The following is a 14265-nucleotide window of genomic DNA, read 5'->3' as shown; positions in this document are numbered from 1 at the left end:
AATCAAGGATAAGAGAGCGTTATATGTATTGACAATGACTTTGAGCAGTCTACCGAGTACTCGTACTCGTACTCGTAGTGACGCTTGGACACCTCGCCTCGACGTGCTAAATCGCTGATCAACGTGTTAAGATTGTGGCGTGCCTATATTCAGCCAATGTGCTCAGCTCGCATGCCTTATTCGGCAGAGTGTTTAGCCGAGACGATCAACGGGATGACCAGGATCTCGTGGGACTGCAGCATGCTTGTCAACACATGAGCAGCTACATATACATATATGGGTTCATCATATGCCCCATCCTCAAGCTTAACATTCTTTGAAGCTCTTACCACCCGCACCATGTCATCTCTCAACCCAAACTCAGAAGACCTCCTCTGGACTCCTTCCAACCCTTCCCAAACCCAAACATCCCTCTTCCGAGAACACCTCAACTCGTCCCACTCACTCTCCCTCTCATCCTACGAAGACATCTACAACTGGTCCATATCCCACCGAGCAGAGTTCTGGTCCGCCTTATGGGATTGGGAAAAAGTGATAGGAGAGAAAGGTAATCACGTGGTAAATGAGAAAGCATCTCCGGAGGATAACCCACCATGGTTCGAGGATAGCAGGCTCAACTGGGCTGAAAATCAGCTACGGCATTCTTCCACTTATCCAGACGATATAGCTGTAATTCAACTTTCGGAATCTACTTCTTCCTATACCCCACCAACCAAGCGAATCACCCAGAAGGAGTTGAATATCTTGGTTGGTCAAGCACAGAGGTCGTTAGTACGAGCAGGAGCGAGAAAGGGCGACAGAATAGGTTTCTGGGGAGGTAATGTCCTTGAAGCTGTTGTGTTGGTCCTGGCTACTTCAAGTATAGGATGTATTTTCTCTAGTGCTGCGTCGGATTTCGGAGTAGATGGGGTTAAAGAGAGACTGGACCAGATACAACCTAGATTGCTATTCGTAACCAACGGAGTAGTGTACAATGGGGTGGTCAGACCGTTATTACCCCTCTTACCGAAACTACTTGAATCACTGAAGACCCCGCCTGAGAAGATTGTGGTGATTGATCATTTACCTGAAGGGTTGGTTCCTTCTCTTCAGGAGTTGGAGGAGAAGGTGGAAAGATGGGATGAATGGCTGGACGATACCGAGGGGGAAACGACATTTGAGAGGTTAGGGTTCAACGATCCGATCTGGATTTTGTTCAGTTCTGGTACGACTGGTAAACCGAAAGCTATCGTCGTAAGCTAGCTATTCGATCTAAGATGATACCATTAGCTAACCTGGTGTCATGGAAATAGCATCGCCAAGGAGGGATGTTACTGGACTCGCTGCGGGAACATCATCTAGCGGGGGATATAGGCCGAGGCGACGTATTCTTCTACTACACTACACCGTGAGCTTCCCTACACCACTCTCACTCATTCTGGAGATCACCAGACTTCAGTTCCTCACTCAGACTTGTAGCTATTTCTGATGGTCTGAAATCATAGAGGCTGGATGATGGTCCAATACCTCATATCATCCCTTTCAACAGGAGCCACTATAATCCTATACGAAGGATCCCCCTTGAAGGACCCCGCGTACCTCTTCAACATGATTGACGAATATGGAATAACGATCTTTGGAACATCGGCCAAATGGCTGGAAGTGATATCTAAAACTTACCCCAACGTCAAGGATCACCACGAGCTTAAAACGTTGAAACAGATACTAAGTACCGGTAGTCCCCTTCCTGGTGGGTTGTTCGATTGGATATACAGAGATGTCAAAGAAGATGTGATGGTTGGGAGTATCACTGGTATGTTGCCTCGATTTTCCCTCTTGGAACTGAATGACCAGGACTGGGAGACAGCTGATGTATATGTCATGTACACGCAAATAGGAGGAACAGACATTTGTTCAGTCTTTGCCGGCAGGAATACCTGTTTGCCCGTTTATAGAGGTGAAATCCAGTCTAGGATGTTGGGTTTGTACGTATCATACCCTGCTCAATTTGACCTGAAGAGACAACTTTCCTCCGGGTAGGACGAGTGAAGACTGATAGCTTGTTCCACCTTCAGCGCCCTCGACACAGATGGACTACCCAATCAACCTGGAGAATTGATCTGCAATGAGGCGTTCCCAATTGAGCCTCTTGGTTTCTGGCCTCTTGAAGGATACGGGTTTTCAGAAGAGGAAGTCGAAGTAGCTAAAAAGAGGTTCAAGGAAAGTTACTTCAAAGGCGAGAAGGGGACTTGGTGTAAGTTCAGCTTTGATCTCATCGCCATATGCAGCATCCGACGACACCAAGCTGACAACGCAGTGTAGATCATGGAGACTAGTATGTCATTCCGCCTCGAAGATCATTTGCATCTCATGGCTCTAAAGCTAGTTGTACTGATCAGTGTACTGCGTAGTGTCCGAATCACCCCTTCTCGCTCTTCCAACTCGGGTGGTATCTTGATGCTAGGTCGATCCGACGGAGTGCTCAATCCAGGTGGTATTCGATTTGGTCCCACAGACATCTACTCTGTATTGGAGGGACCCAAGTATTCGGAGTTGGGTGTAGAAGAAACACTGGTGGTTGGGCTGATGGTTGAGGGCGGAGCTGATGAGAAGGTCGTGTTGTTCGTCAAGGTGAGTAAGGGTATATTAAAATCACAATTATTGCGCGAAGATCAGAGGATAGACGTTTTCTTCCGGACTCATTTGGCAAAGTTGGGAGGAGGTGAAAAGATGGCTAATTGTGTCGTGATTCTATCATAGATGAAAGAGAATAGAACTTTAGATGAAGGTCTGGTTAAGAAGATTAGAACGGATATTCGATTAGCTAGAAGTGCAAGGCATGTGCCGTCGAAGGTGAGATAGCTACACCTAATCCTCAGCCGAAAGTAGTGGTCGTCGTGCTGACTTGGCGTCTATAGATAATCCAGGTTTCGGATATACCAGTGACACTAACGAATAAACGAGTCGAAGGTTAGTCAGCTAGGGAGATACCGACTTTGTGATGATCTGATTGGCTGACATGCGTTGATCGTATCTAGTACCAATAAGGAAGCTTATTAACGGTGCATCCATATCCAGTATAAATCCCTCTACGTTGCGTAACCCGCATTGTTTGGAGGAGTATGTCAAGCTTGGAGATAAGATGAGGAAGGAGGAGGGGATGGATGGGTGATCCGTTAGAGCAGTAGACGGGATGTGTTCGATGAGGGATATTGTATGTTGTACTTGTACGATGTGTGTATCATGTATTTGCGATTGACGGTACGACTCCTGCAAGACTTGATTAATCTATATCTTACAAGTCTGGTGGGCTCTCAATCGCACCCCAATAGACCAGTGTTGTTCCAAATATTCTATTCAATTCAATGACAATCGAGCGGAGGGGAGAAAGCCCCCAAAAGACAAGTCCCATCCAAGCATGTTGCCTTACCCCTTGATGGACGATATGATCCTGTAGTACATCACATACATTGTTGACGAGAGGTCGAGTCATAGATCACAATTCATTGCATATTTCCTATCGTTACAGTAGTCTTTCATAAAGTATTCTGTCTCAACCATATACTACAGTACATACACCAGACTAAAGCTGTTTGTTCTGCTTCATCGCCAACTCGGCATCCTCCTTCTGATCCTTAGGTACCCCTGCAACTTTCGGAGCTACAATCCCATTGAGCTTTCTCAATGCCTATATCATCAGACCAGGAGGGTGTTAGCCGGTGCTCTCAACGTCAATGTTGATCTAATGGATAGCTCCCAATAATGACGTACCATCGCAAACCCATTATCCGGTATCCTATCGCCCGGACGATCCTGCAATCTCACAATCCCCCCCTCGGTAGAATAGATCTGCAAGACCGTATCGAGATTATACGTCGGTCCAACTGTAAACGATAAATCATGGTTGAATGTGACTTCTATGAGATCCGCAGTGACTTCCCGGCCTGTTCCTGTTTTGGTTGGGGTGTTGCGGGTTAGGGAGGTTATGTGGAATTTGTGGGTTGAGGTTGAGGATGTTACTGTTGGGATGTGTAGTAACTGACCGGCTGTACGATCGTAATGAATGAACCATTAGCTAAGGTATATATATCATGTTAGGCTTTTGTGGATGGTTTTGCAAAACTGCAACTTACCAACTTCTTCCCTGTTTTTGGCATAAGCCACAGGATCCTCATAACAGCTATCCTCCGCGAAACCCTCCACAATCTTCGTCATCGTCCCTTTACCTTGGAATATATCTAATACTAATGCCGCATGGTCTAAATGTCTTTTCTCAAGGATCAAGGAGGGGTCGTAGGAGAGTAAAGATGGGTCATTGGAGAGGTTCGATAGGGACTGGGCGGAGACTTGTTGGGTGGACATTGTTTGATGTGACTGTATGAATATCTCAGGGGCGAGGAAGTGAAAGTAAACGTATTTTGAATGTCTGTTATACATCAGGAGGAGGAATAGACATATTGGATATCTGGGTTCTTATATACCCTATGTCTTCCAGATCGACATCACCTCACATGCAGATGGACTACCTCCACATTCACGATCGACCATAGTACAAATGACATCATTATGAGACATCGTTGTGGTGTACTGGGAATTCTCAACTGCTATACTCTGCGGTGAAAAGTGCATATGTTCAGATGCAATATGTATATATCTATAATACAAGTGATACCCAGCGCTACTTCCTGCATTCCGAGCTATCGCAGTATGCTCTATCCTGATACCACCCCACCCGAGCCTTGTGGGAAAATGGTTCCCATAAATCATCCTGCTAAACAATCCTCCAATTCGCGATGTCCCTTCATATCCGTCGGGTTACAATCCCAACCCCCATCTATCCTTCAATGTCCTCTTAACATCCCCCAGAGCCTTCAAATTAGGTCCCTGAGCTACTATCGTAGCTTTACCAGAGCCCAGACCATAATTCAACCTTGATGATGAAGATGCAGGTCTAAGTACTCTATTTGCCGTTCTCCACAGGTCCTATAGCCGGGAAACACCAAATACCGTCAGTCATGTACAGCTTAAGTGAAAATTGTCAGACTCACTTCTAATGTCAACTCATCAATCTTCGCGCACATCTCCTCCACAGGAACTTTATGTCCATGAATCTGGACTTGTCTACCCAAGTCTACAATTCACCAAATCATCGGATGTCAGCTTCCCTCACTTCTCTCCTCCCATTCCTCTAGATCTGATGCTGATGATTTGAGTGGAAAACTCCGACTCACCCTCAACAGCAGTCAATTTACTTTCCAGCGCCATGACCAACGTAGATTTCAACATATTCTTAGCCCTCATGAACTCCTTCTGCTCGATTCCACCAAACATCTGTCCAGTCAACGCATGTAGCTGACCAGCCATCACGTCGACTATCCTAGGTGCGAATTGGGGGTATACGGATGCTGCTATGCCGAACAGACCGGAATCGGCATAACAGTGGTGGAAGCCTGCACAGTAGTCTACGGAGTAATGCTGATTTAAAACTTTGGTGTAGAGTCGAGTGTACATTCCTTTTCCTGGGCCACCTGTCATCACAATATGAGTATGAGAATTAGCGAATGACTCCCGTTTGAACATGAGAGATTATAGAGAGATGGGATGCATGTAATGTTGAAGGATAGTCATACTCACCCGCTGAGAAACTTCCACCCCCTCCTAACAACGTCTGCAACGTAGCCAAAGCGTACTTCACCGACATGTCAGCTGTCCGCCATGATGAGAAGCGTCATGGTATTTTTTCAACTCACAATATCAGGATCATGTATACCCAACCCCTCAAATCCAATATGTAGATGCACCAGCTGATCCTCGGGTTTCTCAATATAGTATTCACCACCCGTATATACCGCCTTTGCATCCACCAAATCATTGTAATCCGATGGCGCAGTGACGTTCGAAACAGTTGCAAATGATTTGCTTCCTAACGGCTGTTGCTGTTGACTTGATGTATGTAGCGTCGACGAAGTAGAGGTGGAAGTCGAGGTTGAGGTAGCAGGGATATCACCGAAAAACCTCTGCGATAATTGAACCAACTCCTCATGAGGCATCCCTATACCAGCTACCACAATCCTTTCAGGCCTATACCAATCGCTCATGAAACCCCTCACTTCCTGTTCGCCCAGTCTTGGTAGCTGACTCTCCGGACATAGGAGGGGCATTCCCAGTGTGTTATTCTGGAATGCAATCGTATGGAAAATTTCGGGAAGGATCAATTCGGGTTTATTCCATATTTCCCTTATCTCGTATGAGGCTGCTTCCTTCTGAGCAAGTATCTCTTCGGGTAATAAGAGTGGGTGTCTTATGGTCGATGAGATGAGTTCCAAAGCTAGAGGGAGGGATTCGGGGAAGACGGTGGATTGATACATTATGGTTTCTCTCGAAGAGGAACAGGTTACTTGAGATCCGAGGGAATCGATCAGACGGGTCATCTCTTCGTCGGAGTGTTTGTTTGTGCTCTACACACATAGGCAGTACGATCAGTACGGTTCTTTGTAAAAGCATCCCAAAGGGGAAGTCAACTCACCTTGAACGCCAACCTATCTAGCAAATGCGATATCCCACTTGTCCGTTGACTTTCAAACCTACTTCCAGCATCTACATACACACCAACAGCGTGAAAATGCCCAGGAACAGCTTCAGTGGCTACTCGTATCTTGTTAGGGAGGGTAGTGACTACAGATGCGGGTGAGAGGGTCTATCAGAATATCACAGCAATGTCAGCTAGTATGTTTAATATCCAGAAAAAGCTAGCTCACATGTGACGAAGACGAGGCATATCCTTTCCTCAATATCGAGCTGGTAGGTTTTACTGCCGGTATTCTCGATACCAGCGATGTGGTAGGGCGGGGTATCCTCATCATCTTGCTGCTGTGTCTATCTGCTCGCTGGTCGCTGGTTGCTGCTGTTTTCTACGGATGTATTGAAGTCAAAGACACTTTGCCGACGTTGTTCATCATTTAAAGCTTACGAGTAAGTTGACTGAAACCCAAACCCAGCTAGAAAGCGGCGATCACCGACAAAATACACACTCTTGCCGAAGGAATGCTCAACCTTTTTTCATTCGCAGGTGTTGGTGTTCCGAAATCACCGAAAGTTGTATCTATTCTAGTGTTGAACATCGAGGAAAGTCATCGAGCAGATCACTGAAGCATCACGAACCATTGCTGAGCGTACTCGAAAGCCCAAATTGTATCCAAGATGCCACCCAGAATCCCCATACGAGCCCTCACAATCCCTCTCACAAGTGTACGATACGCCTCCTCTTCGACGTCTTCCTCCAAATCAGCTCTCTTCGCTCCCAAAGCCGGACCGTCTGGCTCGACCTCTGCTCCTGCGTCAAGACCAGCTGCCTCACCTAAAGCAAGCGATATCAAAGGTAAAGCCAAATCTGGTTCGGAACCTATACCGCCCCTTCCTCGTCCGCTGGGGGTAATAAATCACCCAAGCTCAGCCAATAAGACGTGGTCGCAGAGGAAGAAGGAATTGTTGGATGATGATAGGCACAAAGCCAAGAGGAAGGCCTTGTAAGTGTATTCCAACGCCAGCTCGACACGTCGCATCCACGACAGAAGCATGGTATAGCTGACGGACAAATTGGGGATTACAGAGTAAAAGAAGCTACTCAAGGTTATTTCCACGATTATAATCGAGCAAAGGGAGTTGGAGGAGGGAAATTGTGGATTGCTCCTAATGTCCTGATACGAGAGGATGTGAGTGGGATACTTTTCTCTTAGCTTATGGCCCGCCAGAAGCAGGTACATCTCCTTGAGGGGATTGTATAGCTGATAATCAATGGTGAATCGCAGAAAGCACTGTATTTCCCAGATATATCGGGAAAGTCCTTGCTAGGTAAAGAAGCACATACGACCGACCTGCTCAAAGGTAAAGTTACATTGGTATCTGTGATAGCAACGAGGTTATCCGAGGTGAGTTCAAGTTTCCAGCTTAATGTTTATCCATGTCGGGCATCGAAGCGGATCCTTTTATATGAGAACGACGCAGCTAATAATTCCTATCTCATCGCATGATAGGAGCACGAGCAATCATTCACCCAACCAGTCTTATCGGACATAGCTGGCCATCCAGAATTCAACTTTGTGCAGGTTAGCCACCTTCCCTTTCCTCTCACCGTCTCTCCTCCACATGAGCTGATATCTACCTGTGTCACATAGATAAATCACCAAGAGAACAAGCTCAAATCCCTACTCGTATCATTCTTCATCTCCTCCCTTAAACGGACGATACCAGAGGACAGATGGGGTAATTATATGATATCCAGTGGTGAATGGTCATCTATGGATGTGAGCTGGCTCTCATCTCAACTTGCCTCATTTCCCTTCCCTATCAAAACAACCTTCCTTCTGATGTATGATCAGGGAGATACCCCGTATACTTCGGGTCAAGTGCTGATTACTGATCATTCTCGGTCCAGATCACAGGCCCACTGGGGATCGATAATAAGTTACTAGGGTACGTCTACCTCATAGACCAGAATCTCAAAGTCCGTTGGGCAGGGTGCGGATCAGCCACCCCCGAAGAAGCTCAGGCTCTGAGGAGGGCCACGGCGGTTTTGTTGGGTAGGATCAAAGGGGAGGAAACCGTCCAGCAGGAAAAGGTATCTTCGTCATAGTCATATAATGTACACCACTCGTACCGCCACATGGAGATGTAGCATGTACTCTGCTCTGTCATCCCCGCCAGGGATGGTTTGCAATCTCAACATGCTGTTGAATTGGGCATTCAGACAGATTGCATTCTTCACTTTTCACAAACATCTATACGAGCAAACTGAGCAACAGACAAACGCTAACACAACCATTGAATAGGAGATGCAAAGTATATAGGATATTTTTTGTACTGTGTATTTTTATGTTTATAGCTGAATCAATGCAAGGAATAATATGGATGGGGATACAGGACAAAAAGAAAGAAAAGAAAATGACGTCAAACCCCTTTTTCTCGTGTGATAACTCGCGAGAGCAGCTTGCCCCTTACAGATCGTCTGGTTCGGGATTATCGAAATCAGAGTGAGTAGAGTAAGCAGAGTAGAGCGAACCGTCCTCTGCGTTGTACTCTGAGGGTGTGTTGAGGTGTTCGTCAAAGTAATGCTTGGCGACTGATCTTGGGGCTGTGTTGGGAGTCAGGCATTAGCATCCCACTCAATATCACGATAATCCAGACCAATGTTGTATACCTAAGCGACACAAGGACATACAAACTAGAAGATATGAGAGGGAGGGAGAAATCGAAACCAAACTCACTCCTAGGCGTCTTAGGTAATCTACAGTACTCCCCAGTCTGCATAATACTCCAAGCTACCAACCCAGTCCAACCAGTCTGATGCGACGCACCCAAACCCCTTCCGTCATTCCCATTGAAGAACTCATAGAAATGGACGTAATCTCTGAAGTTTGGATCTCGGTTCAATTTCGGATTACCTCCATTGACGGCTCTTCGACCATGCTCGTCTCGGCTGAAAATGTGAATGAGTCGATGTTGAATCTCTTCGGCACATCCTGCTAGGGACATGTACTATTGTCATGAAAGAAGATATATCAGCTGCGTCCAAGTCTTTCCTGATGTGGCAGCTGAAGAGGAAGAGGAAATGGGAAACACTTACATCCCCACTTCCCGTTGGACATTCTACAGTCAAGGTATCACCGTAGTATTGGTGGAATCGTTGTAAACTACAATACGAATCGTTAGTGAACGTCGACGATCTAGTTTATGGTGCGACTGACCTCTCGATGAGCAAGAAGTTCACAGCAAACCAGATAGGGCCTCTCCAGTTGGAGTTACCACCAAACATCCCAGATCTGGAATCACCAGGCCAGTATCCTACACCAAACTCTTCGCCATTGACATTCATAGAGAAAGGGTTCTCGTGGTGGTGTAATGACATCCTACATATTATACAGATCAGTGATCAGGTTCCTTCATCAGTAACACAGTGATGATATAAAGGGTCACTTACGATCTAACACCATATTCAGATAAGAATTCTTTCTCATCCAACATCTTCTCCAAGATTCGGACGAGTCGTTCTTTCGAGGCGATGGCAAGTAATCGTCTGTCACCTCTTCCTTTCTCTGTTCGCCACACACAGAGTGTTCAGCTGAAGTCCATTTCATGCCGAGTAGACAGGTTCAAAGTGACAAGTGGGTAAAGCGGGATATGAACAGGACAAGGGGCGGAGGGTGAGGGGACAGGAGGGGACGGGGGAAGGATGTAATAGCAAGCTCACCCCTGATATTAGCGATATTCCTCGTCGAAATATCCGGCCTATTCTCAATGAACCAATCCATCCTCTTCTTGAACCCAGGGAACCTCTTGATAACTTGAGGTTCAAGTACCAAAGTAGCATACAAAGGCATCAATCCAACCATAGATCTTACGGGCAATTGCTGCGAGTGACCATACCCCCATTGGATGGCATCATAGTAGAACCCATCTTGCTCGTTCCATAGGGAAAGCTGTTCGTCGTTTGATCCGACGAATGTCATGGCGTCTGAGATGAACAGGAAGTGCTCAAAGAACTGAATGACAAAAAAAAAAAGAAATCAGCTTTGCCTATCCTTCACGTGATAGTATTGGACAGCTGACATACCTTAGATGCGATATCTTCGTAAGTTGGATTATGTTTAGCCAACTCCAAAGCGATGGATAACATGTTCAAGCAGAAGAAGGCCATCCAGGCTGTACCATCAGCTTGTCGTAGTGTACCACCTATCACAATCACTCTGTCAGCTAACGTCAAAGCTACATTAAGATGTAAGCTCACCAGTAGGTAATGGTTCAGATCGGTTGAATGGACCGATATTGTCCAAACCCAAGAAACCACCTTCGAAGACATTGTTTCCATCTGCATCTTTTCGGTTGACCCACCTGTAGTATACACACTAATCAGCTAACAGGGTCACGAAAGAAGAAGCTGAAAGGTCACATACCAAGTGAAGTTCAAGAGCAACTTTTGGAACACTCTCTCCAAGAAGTCCAAATCCTCTCGACCAAACATCTTTCGCTCAATCTTGAAGACTCGGAAAGTGGACCTAGCCGTAAAGTCAGTTAAGAACACTCAGGCCTGGACCAGGGAGTCAGCTTACCAAGCGTGTACTGGTGGATTGACATCACTGAAGTTCCACTCGTAAGCTGGTAAAGCACCATCAGGCTTCATGTACCATTCTCGAGTCATCAGATCGAGTTGTTTCTTGGCGAAAGATGGGTCGACCATCGCAAGAGGGATACAATGGAAAGCGGTATCCCAACTGAAGTGATTGGTCAGCTCATCGATTCTGAGGGTAACGCAGAAGGTAGCTCAACTTACGTGGCGAACCATGGGTATTCCCACTTGTCCGGCATGGAGAGAATATCATTGATATACATATGTTTCCATTCCTAATCATGATACTCCATCAGCTAAATGACGGTCGGAATGCCTTCGAAAGCTGACTCACCCTATTTCTGACCCATTTCCTCTCAGGAGGAGGAGGTGGTTGACCAGGATCACCGTCCATCCATTCCTTTTGGATATATTGGTAGTATTGTTTAGTCCTATTGTCGAGATTATCAAACCCAGCTCAGCATCAATCTCCTTTACCAAGAATCTCCTTTACCAAGGATAAGCCTTGGAATGAAGAACAAGGGGGAACGTACCAGAGCATACCACTCAAAGCCTGTCTCATAATATTCCTCAAATCCTCACTGATAGATCCTCTGGAGATCGCTCCGTAGAACTCATCCGCGTCAACTCGTCTTTCCTCGATATTATCGTCAAACAACTCCTCGTCCAAAATCGAAGGGTCCTCATCAGGTGAATAAGGGGTCATCTTCAATCTCACCACCACGCATCCACCTTTACCGGGGACATCCTTGAACTCGTAGTGCGCACCAGCCTTCGTACCTGTCTTATCGGGGTTGACGAACTGCCTAGCACCCTGGGGGGTAGTAGGTCTGGGTGGGGGGCTGATGATCTCTTCGGCATCTCCGTCAGTCTCCTCTGGTGATTTCTCTTTGTCGCCGTTGGTTTCGGGTTCAGCGGGTCGATGAGATGGAATGATGTGATCGTGGAAAGCATCTTTGACGTAGGGTGTTCGGTTTTTACCGTTGTACAATCGCTACAACCATTATCCTGTAAGCTTATGCCCCTTCAGTGAGAAGATTATGAGAAACCTTACCTCGAAGTTGGTTTCGTTCTCAGTAAACATTAACTCAGGAACGATACTGGGTCCATCAACCAGTACTACCCCTCCTTTAGCAGGAGCAGCAGGAGCAGGGGAAGGAGTACAGTACAATCTGGTATTACCAAGGGATTCTTCCGAGGCGTAGATTACACCTTCAGCTTCTTGTTTTACGTTTGGCATGTTCTTGGGCAACTCCTTAGGCCAAGACCAAGTGTTTCTGAAGAATAGTTGGGGTACGATGTGCAAGTCTGCTGGATCAGGTCCTCGGTTGTATGCAGTAATTCGGATTGATAAGGCATCGGCAAATTCCTCATCTTTGGCATACTACGATTTTATTCAGTTGTATCAATCAGCTATTTCCTCAGGAGTTTCAAAGAGTAAGAGGGAAGGGATGAGCTCACCTCGACAAAGACATCCCAATATTTATCCTCATCGAACACATCGGTATCCATCAGTTCGAATTCGGTGACTTCCCTACTTCTGTTCCTGCTCTCCTCCTTGAGCTGCTCGTAAGGGAATTCAGCTTGAGGGTATTTGTACAAGTATTTCATGTAAGAGTGGGTGGGAGTGGAATCAAGGTAGTAATATATTTCTTTGACATCTTCTCCGTGGTTTCCTACAAATCGATTACACACCGTTAGCTTTCCGTAGGCAGGGGGAGGAGAGGGGACATGTGATGATGGATGAGCTACTAACCTTGATTACCGTTAAGACCGTACAACCTTTCCTTGAGGATAGGGTCTTTACCGTTCCACAGAGCAAGGGTGAAGCATAATCTCTGGTGGTTGTCGCTGTTTTACCGTTCGCATCAGCTATCAGTCAAGGTCATGATTCTCAACTCGTGGGAGAGGAATCGAACATACGAAATTCCAGCCATACCATCTTCACCCCATCTATAAGCTCTACTCTTAGCCATCTCAAAGGGGAAAGAGTTCCACGCATCTCCATTGGCAGAGTAATCCTCTCTTACGGTACCCTACACGTAGTACCGGATTTATCAGCTAAAGTCCTCATCACCAGACTGTGAACGATGGAGAACTGGACAAACATACCCATTGTCTTTCAGATACATAGGGACCCCATCTCTTCCAGTGAACCTCGTATCTATCAGACTGGTCGAGCCTGTACTCTTCGACAGATCGGTATCGAGGTCCAAGGGATCTTTGTAATCGTTCTCTCAATGACTATCGATCGGCACATACAACTCGATCAGCCCTGTGCACTTCAAACAGAAGGATAAGGGAGAACAAACCTTTTGTTCTTGTCCGATCGTTCCTGGAGTATCAGTATCGCTACCTCCATCTCTTGGGTGGGCTATCGACAGCGTACCATCGATCAGCCTTACCAGCTCAAATTACAGAGAGAGGTGGGGACGTACGAGATCCAGCAAGTTCGGGTGCCGGGGGTGCATCTTTATCAGCTAACGAAGGTCTCTTAGGGAGGCTAAGTCAATTGAAATATACTGTTTAGCTCAAGTCGAAAAGACGGACAACGTTTCCTCTTTCTAACACTAGCGTCTTTTGCTTTACAACCGGTTCTGCCTCTGCCTCTGCCACCTCATTCTCATGGGTAGTTTGGTATCCCTTGAATGACCCGCCGTAGAAATATCTGACAGATAGAAGAGAAAGATAAACCAAATCACCACTCACTTCTCTTTCTCCCTCTTTTCACCCGGTTGAGCATGCGCCGGAGCAGGTATATTAATTTTGAGCTGCTCGCCCGAAGTGGGAGTAGCAGCACCTGAACCAGGGGTATCGGAGGGTGATTGGTCTATGAGCAATCGCACCAGAATAAGCATGTACTCTCTGCGCACTTTCTCTTGACCAACACGATGGGTCTACTGGAGATCTGACGGAACTACTACTACTCACCCCCTCCTGCAGCTTGACCGAATATCTTGGATTGCAATTTCTTAGCCGAGGACGCCATGGTGTATCGTCTCTTCTGGGGTGCTAGATGTGAAGAGAACACGGAAGGGTATATAGATGGACGAGAGAAGGTAAAAAGGAGGATGAGAACAGAGTAAAGGTAAGATGAATGAATGAATTTGAATTGAAATATCTCTTTCACTCTTTACTCTCTAAGTTGAAACCAGCGTGGCATA

General features: G+C 46.3%; 5 protein-coding genes across 5 annotated transcripts; 2 read left to right on the top strand and 3 right to left on the bottom strand.

Moving 5' to 3' along the window:
- Positions 1-339: 339 nt before the first annotated feature.
- On the top strand, positions 340-3151 carry I302_107813 (acetoacetate-CoA ligase; the record flags this gene model as incomplete). The annotated part of the gene is made up of 10 exons (XM_065870544.1): positions 340-1233; positions 1293-1387; positions 1485-1792; positions 1877-1964; positions 2055-2233; positions 2302-2314; positions 2391-2610; positions 2740-2832; positions 2898-2949; positions 3018-3151. 10 exons carry the CDS (start codon positions 340-342, stop codon positions 3149-3151), a joined length of 2076 nt encoding a protein of 691 aa, XP_065726616.1.
- Positions 3152-3562: 411 nt separating this feature from the next.
- On the bottom strand, positions 3563-4341 carry I302_107812 (uncharacterized protein; the record flags this gene model as incomplete). The annotated part of the gene is made up of 3 exons (XM_019193059.1): positions 3563-3667; positions 3751-4025; positions 4113-4341. The coding sequence occupies 3 exons, from the start codon at positions 4339-4341 to the stop codon at positions 3563-3565; spliced, it is 609 nt and encodes a 202-aa protein (XP_019044536.1).
- A 453-nt stretch (positions 4342-4794) lies between these two features.
- On the bottom strand, positions 4795-6842 carry I302_107811 (uncharacterized protein; the record flags this gene model as incomplete). Its single annotated transcript, XM_019193060.1, has 7 exons — positions 4795-4962; positions 5028-5110; positions 5211-5507; positions 5614-5668; positions 5730-6437; positions 6506-6676; positions 6738-6842. The coding sequence occupies 7 exons, from the start codon at positions 6840-6842 to the stop codon at positions 4795-4797; spliced, it is 1587 nt and encodes a 528-aa protein (XP_019044537.1).
- Positions 6843-7179: 337 nt separating this feature from the next.
- Positions 7180-8611, top strand: I302_107810 (uncharacterized protein; the record flags this gene model as incomplete). Its single annotated transcript, XM_019193061.1, has 6 exons — positions 7180-7505; positions 7589-7691; positions 7788-7907; positions 8013-8084; positions 8154-8282; positions 8414-8611. The coding sequence occupies 6 exons, from the start codon at positions 7180-7182 to the stop codon at positions 8609-8611; spliced, it is 948 nt and encodes a 315-aa protein (XP_019044538.1).
- Positions 8612-8972: 361 nt separating this feature from the next.
- I302_107809 (uncharacterized protein) lies at positions 8973-14090 on the bottom strand (the record flags this gene model as incomplete). The annotated part of the gene is made up of 22 exons (XM_019193062.1): positions 8973-9109; positions 9243-9513; positions 9602-9668; positions 9723-9884; positions 9956-10070; positions 10226-10517; positions 10589-10707; positions 10763-10866; positions 10929-11030; positions 11085-11246; positions 11306-11376; positions 11436-11532; positions 11635-12095; positions 12156-12485; positions 12563-12777; positions 12858-12952; positions 13025-13137; positions 13214-13345; positions 13414-13475; positions 13540-13604; positions 13811-13931; positions 14033-14090. The coding sequence occupies 22 exons, from the start codon at positions 14088-14090 to the stop codon at positions 8973-8975; spliced, it is 3351 nt and encodes a 1116-aa protein (XP_019044539.1).
- Positions 14091-14265: the final 175 nt, after the last annotated feature.

Source organism: Kwoniella bestiolae, chromosome 6, assembly GCF_000512585.2.
Source record: "Kwoniella bestiolae CBS 10118 chromosome 6, complete sequence".
NCBI lineage: Eukaryota > Fungi > Basidiomycota > Tremellomycetes > Tremellales > Cryptococcaceae > Kwoniella > Kwoniella bestiolae.
This window is presented reverse-complemented; position numbering and strand designations above follow the sequence as displayed.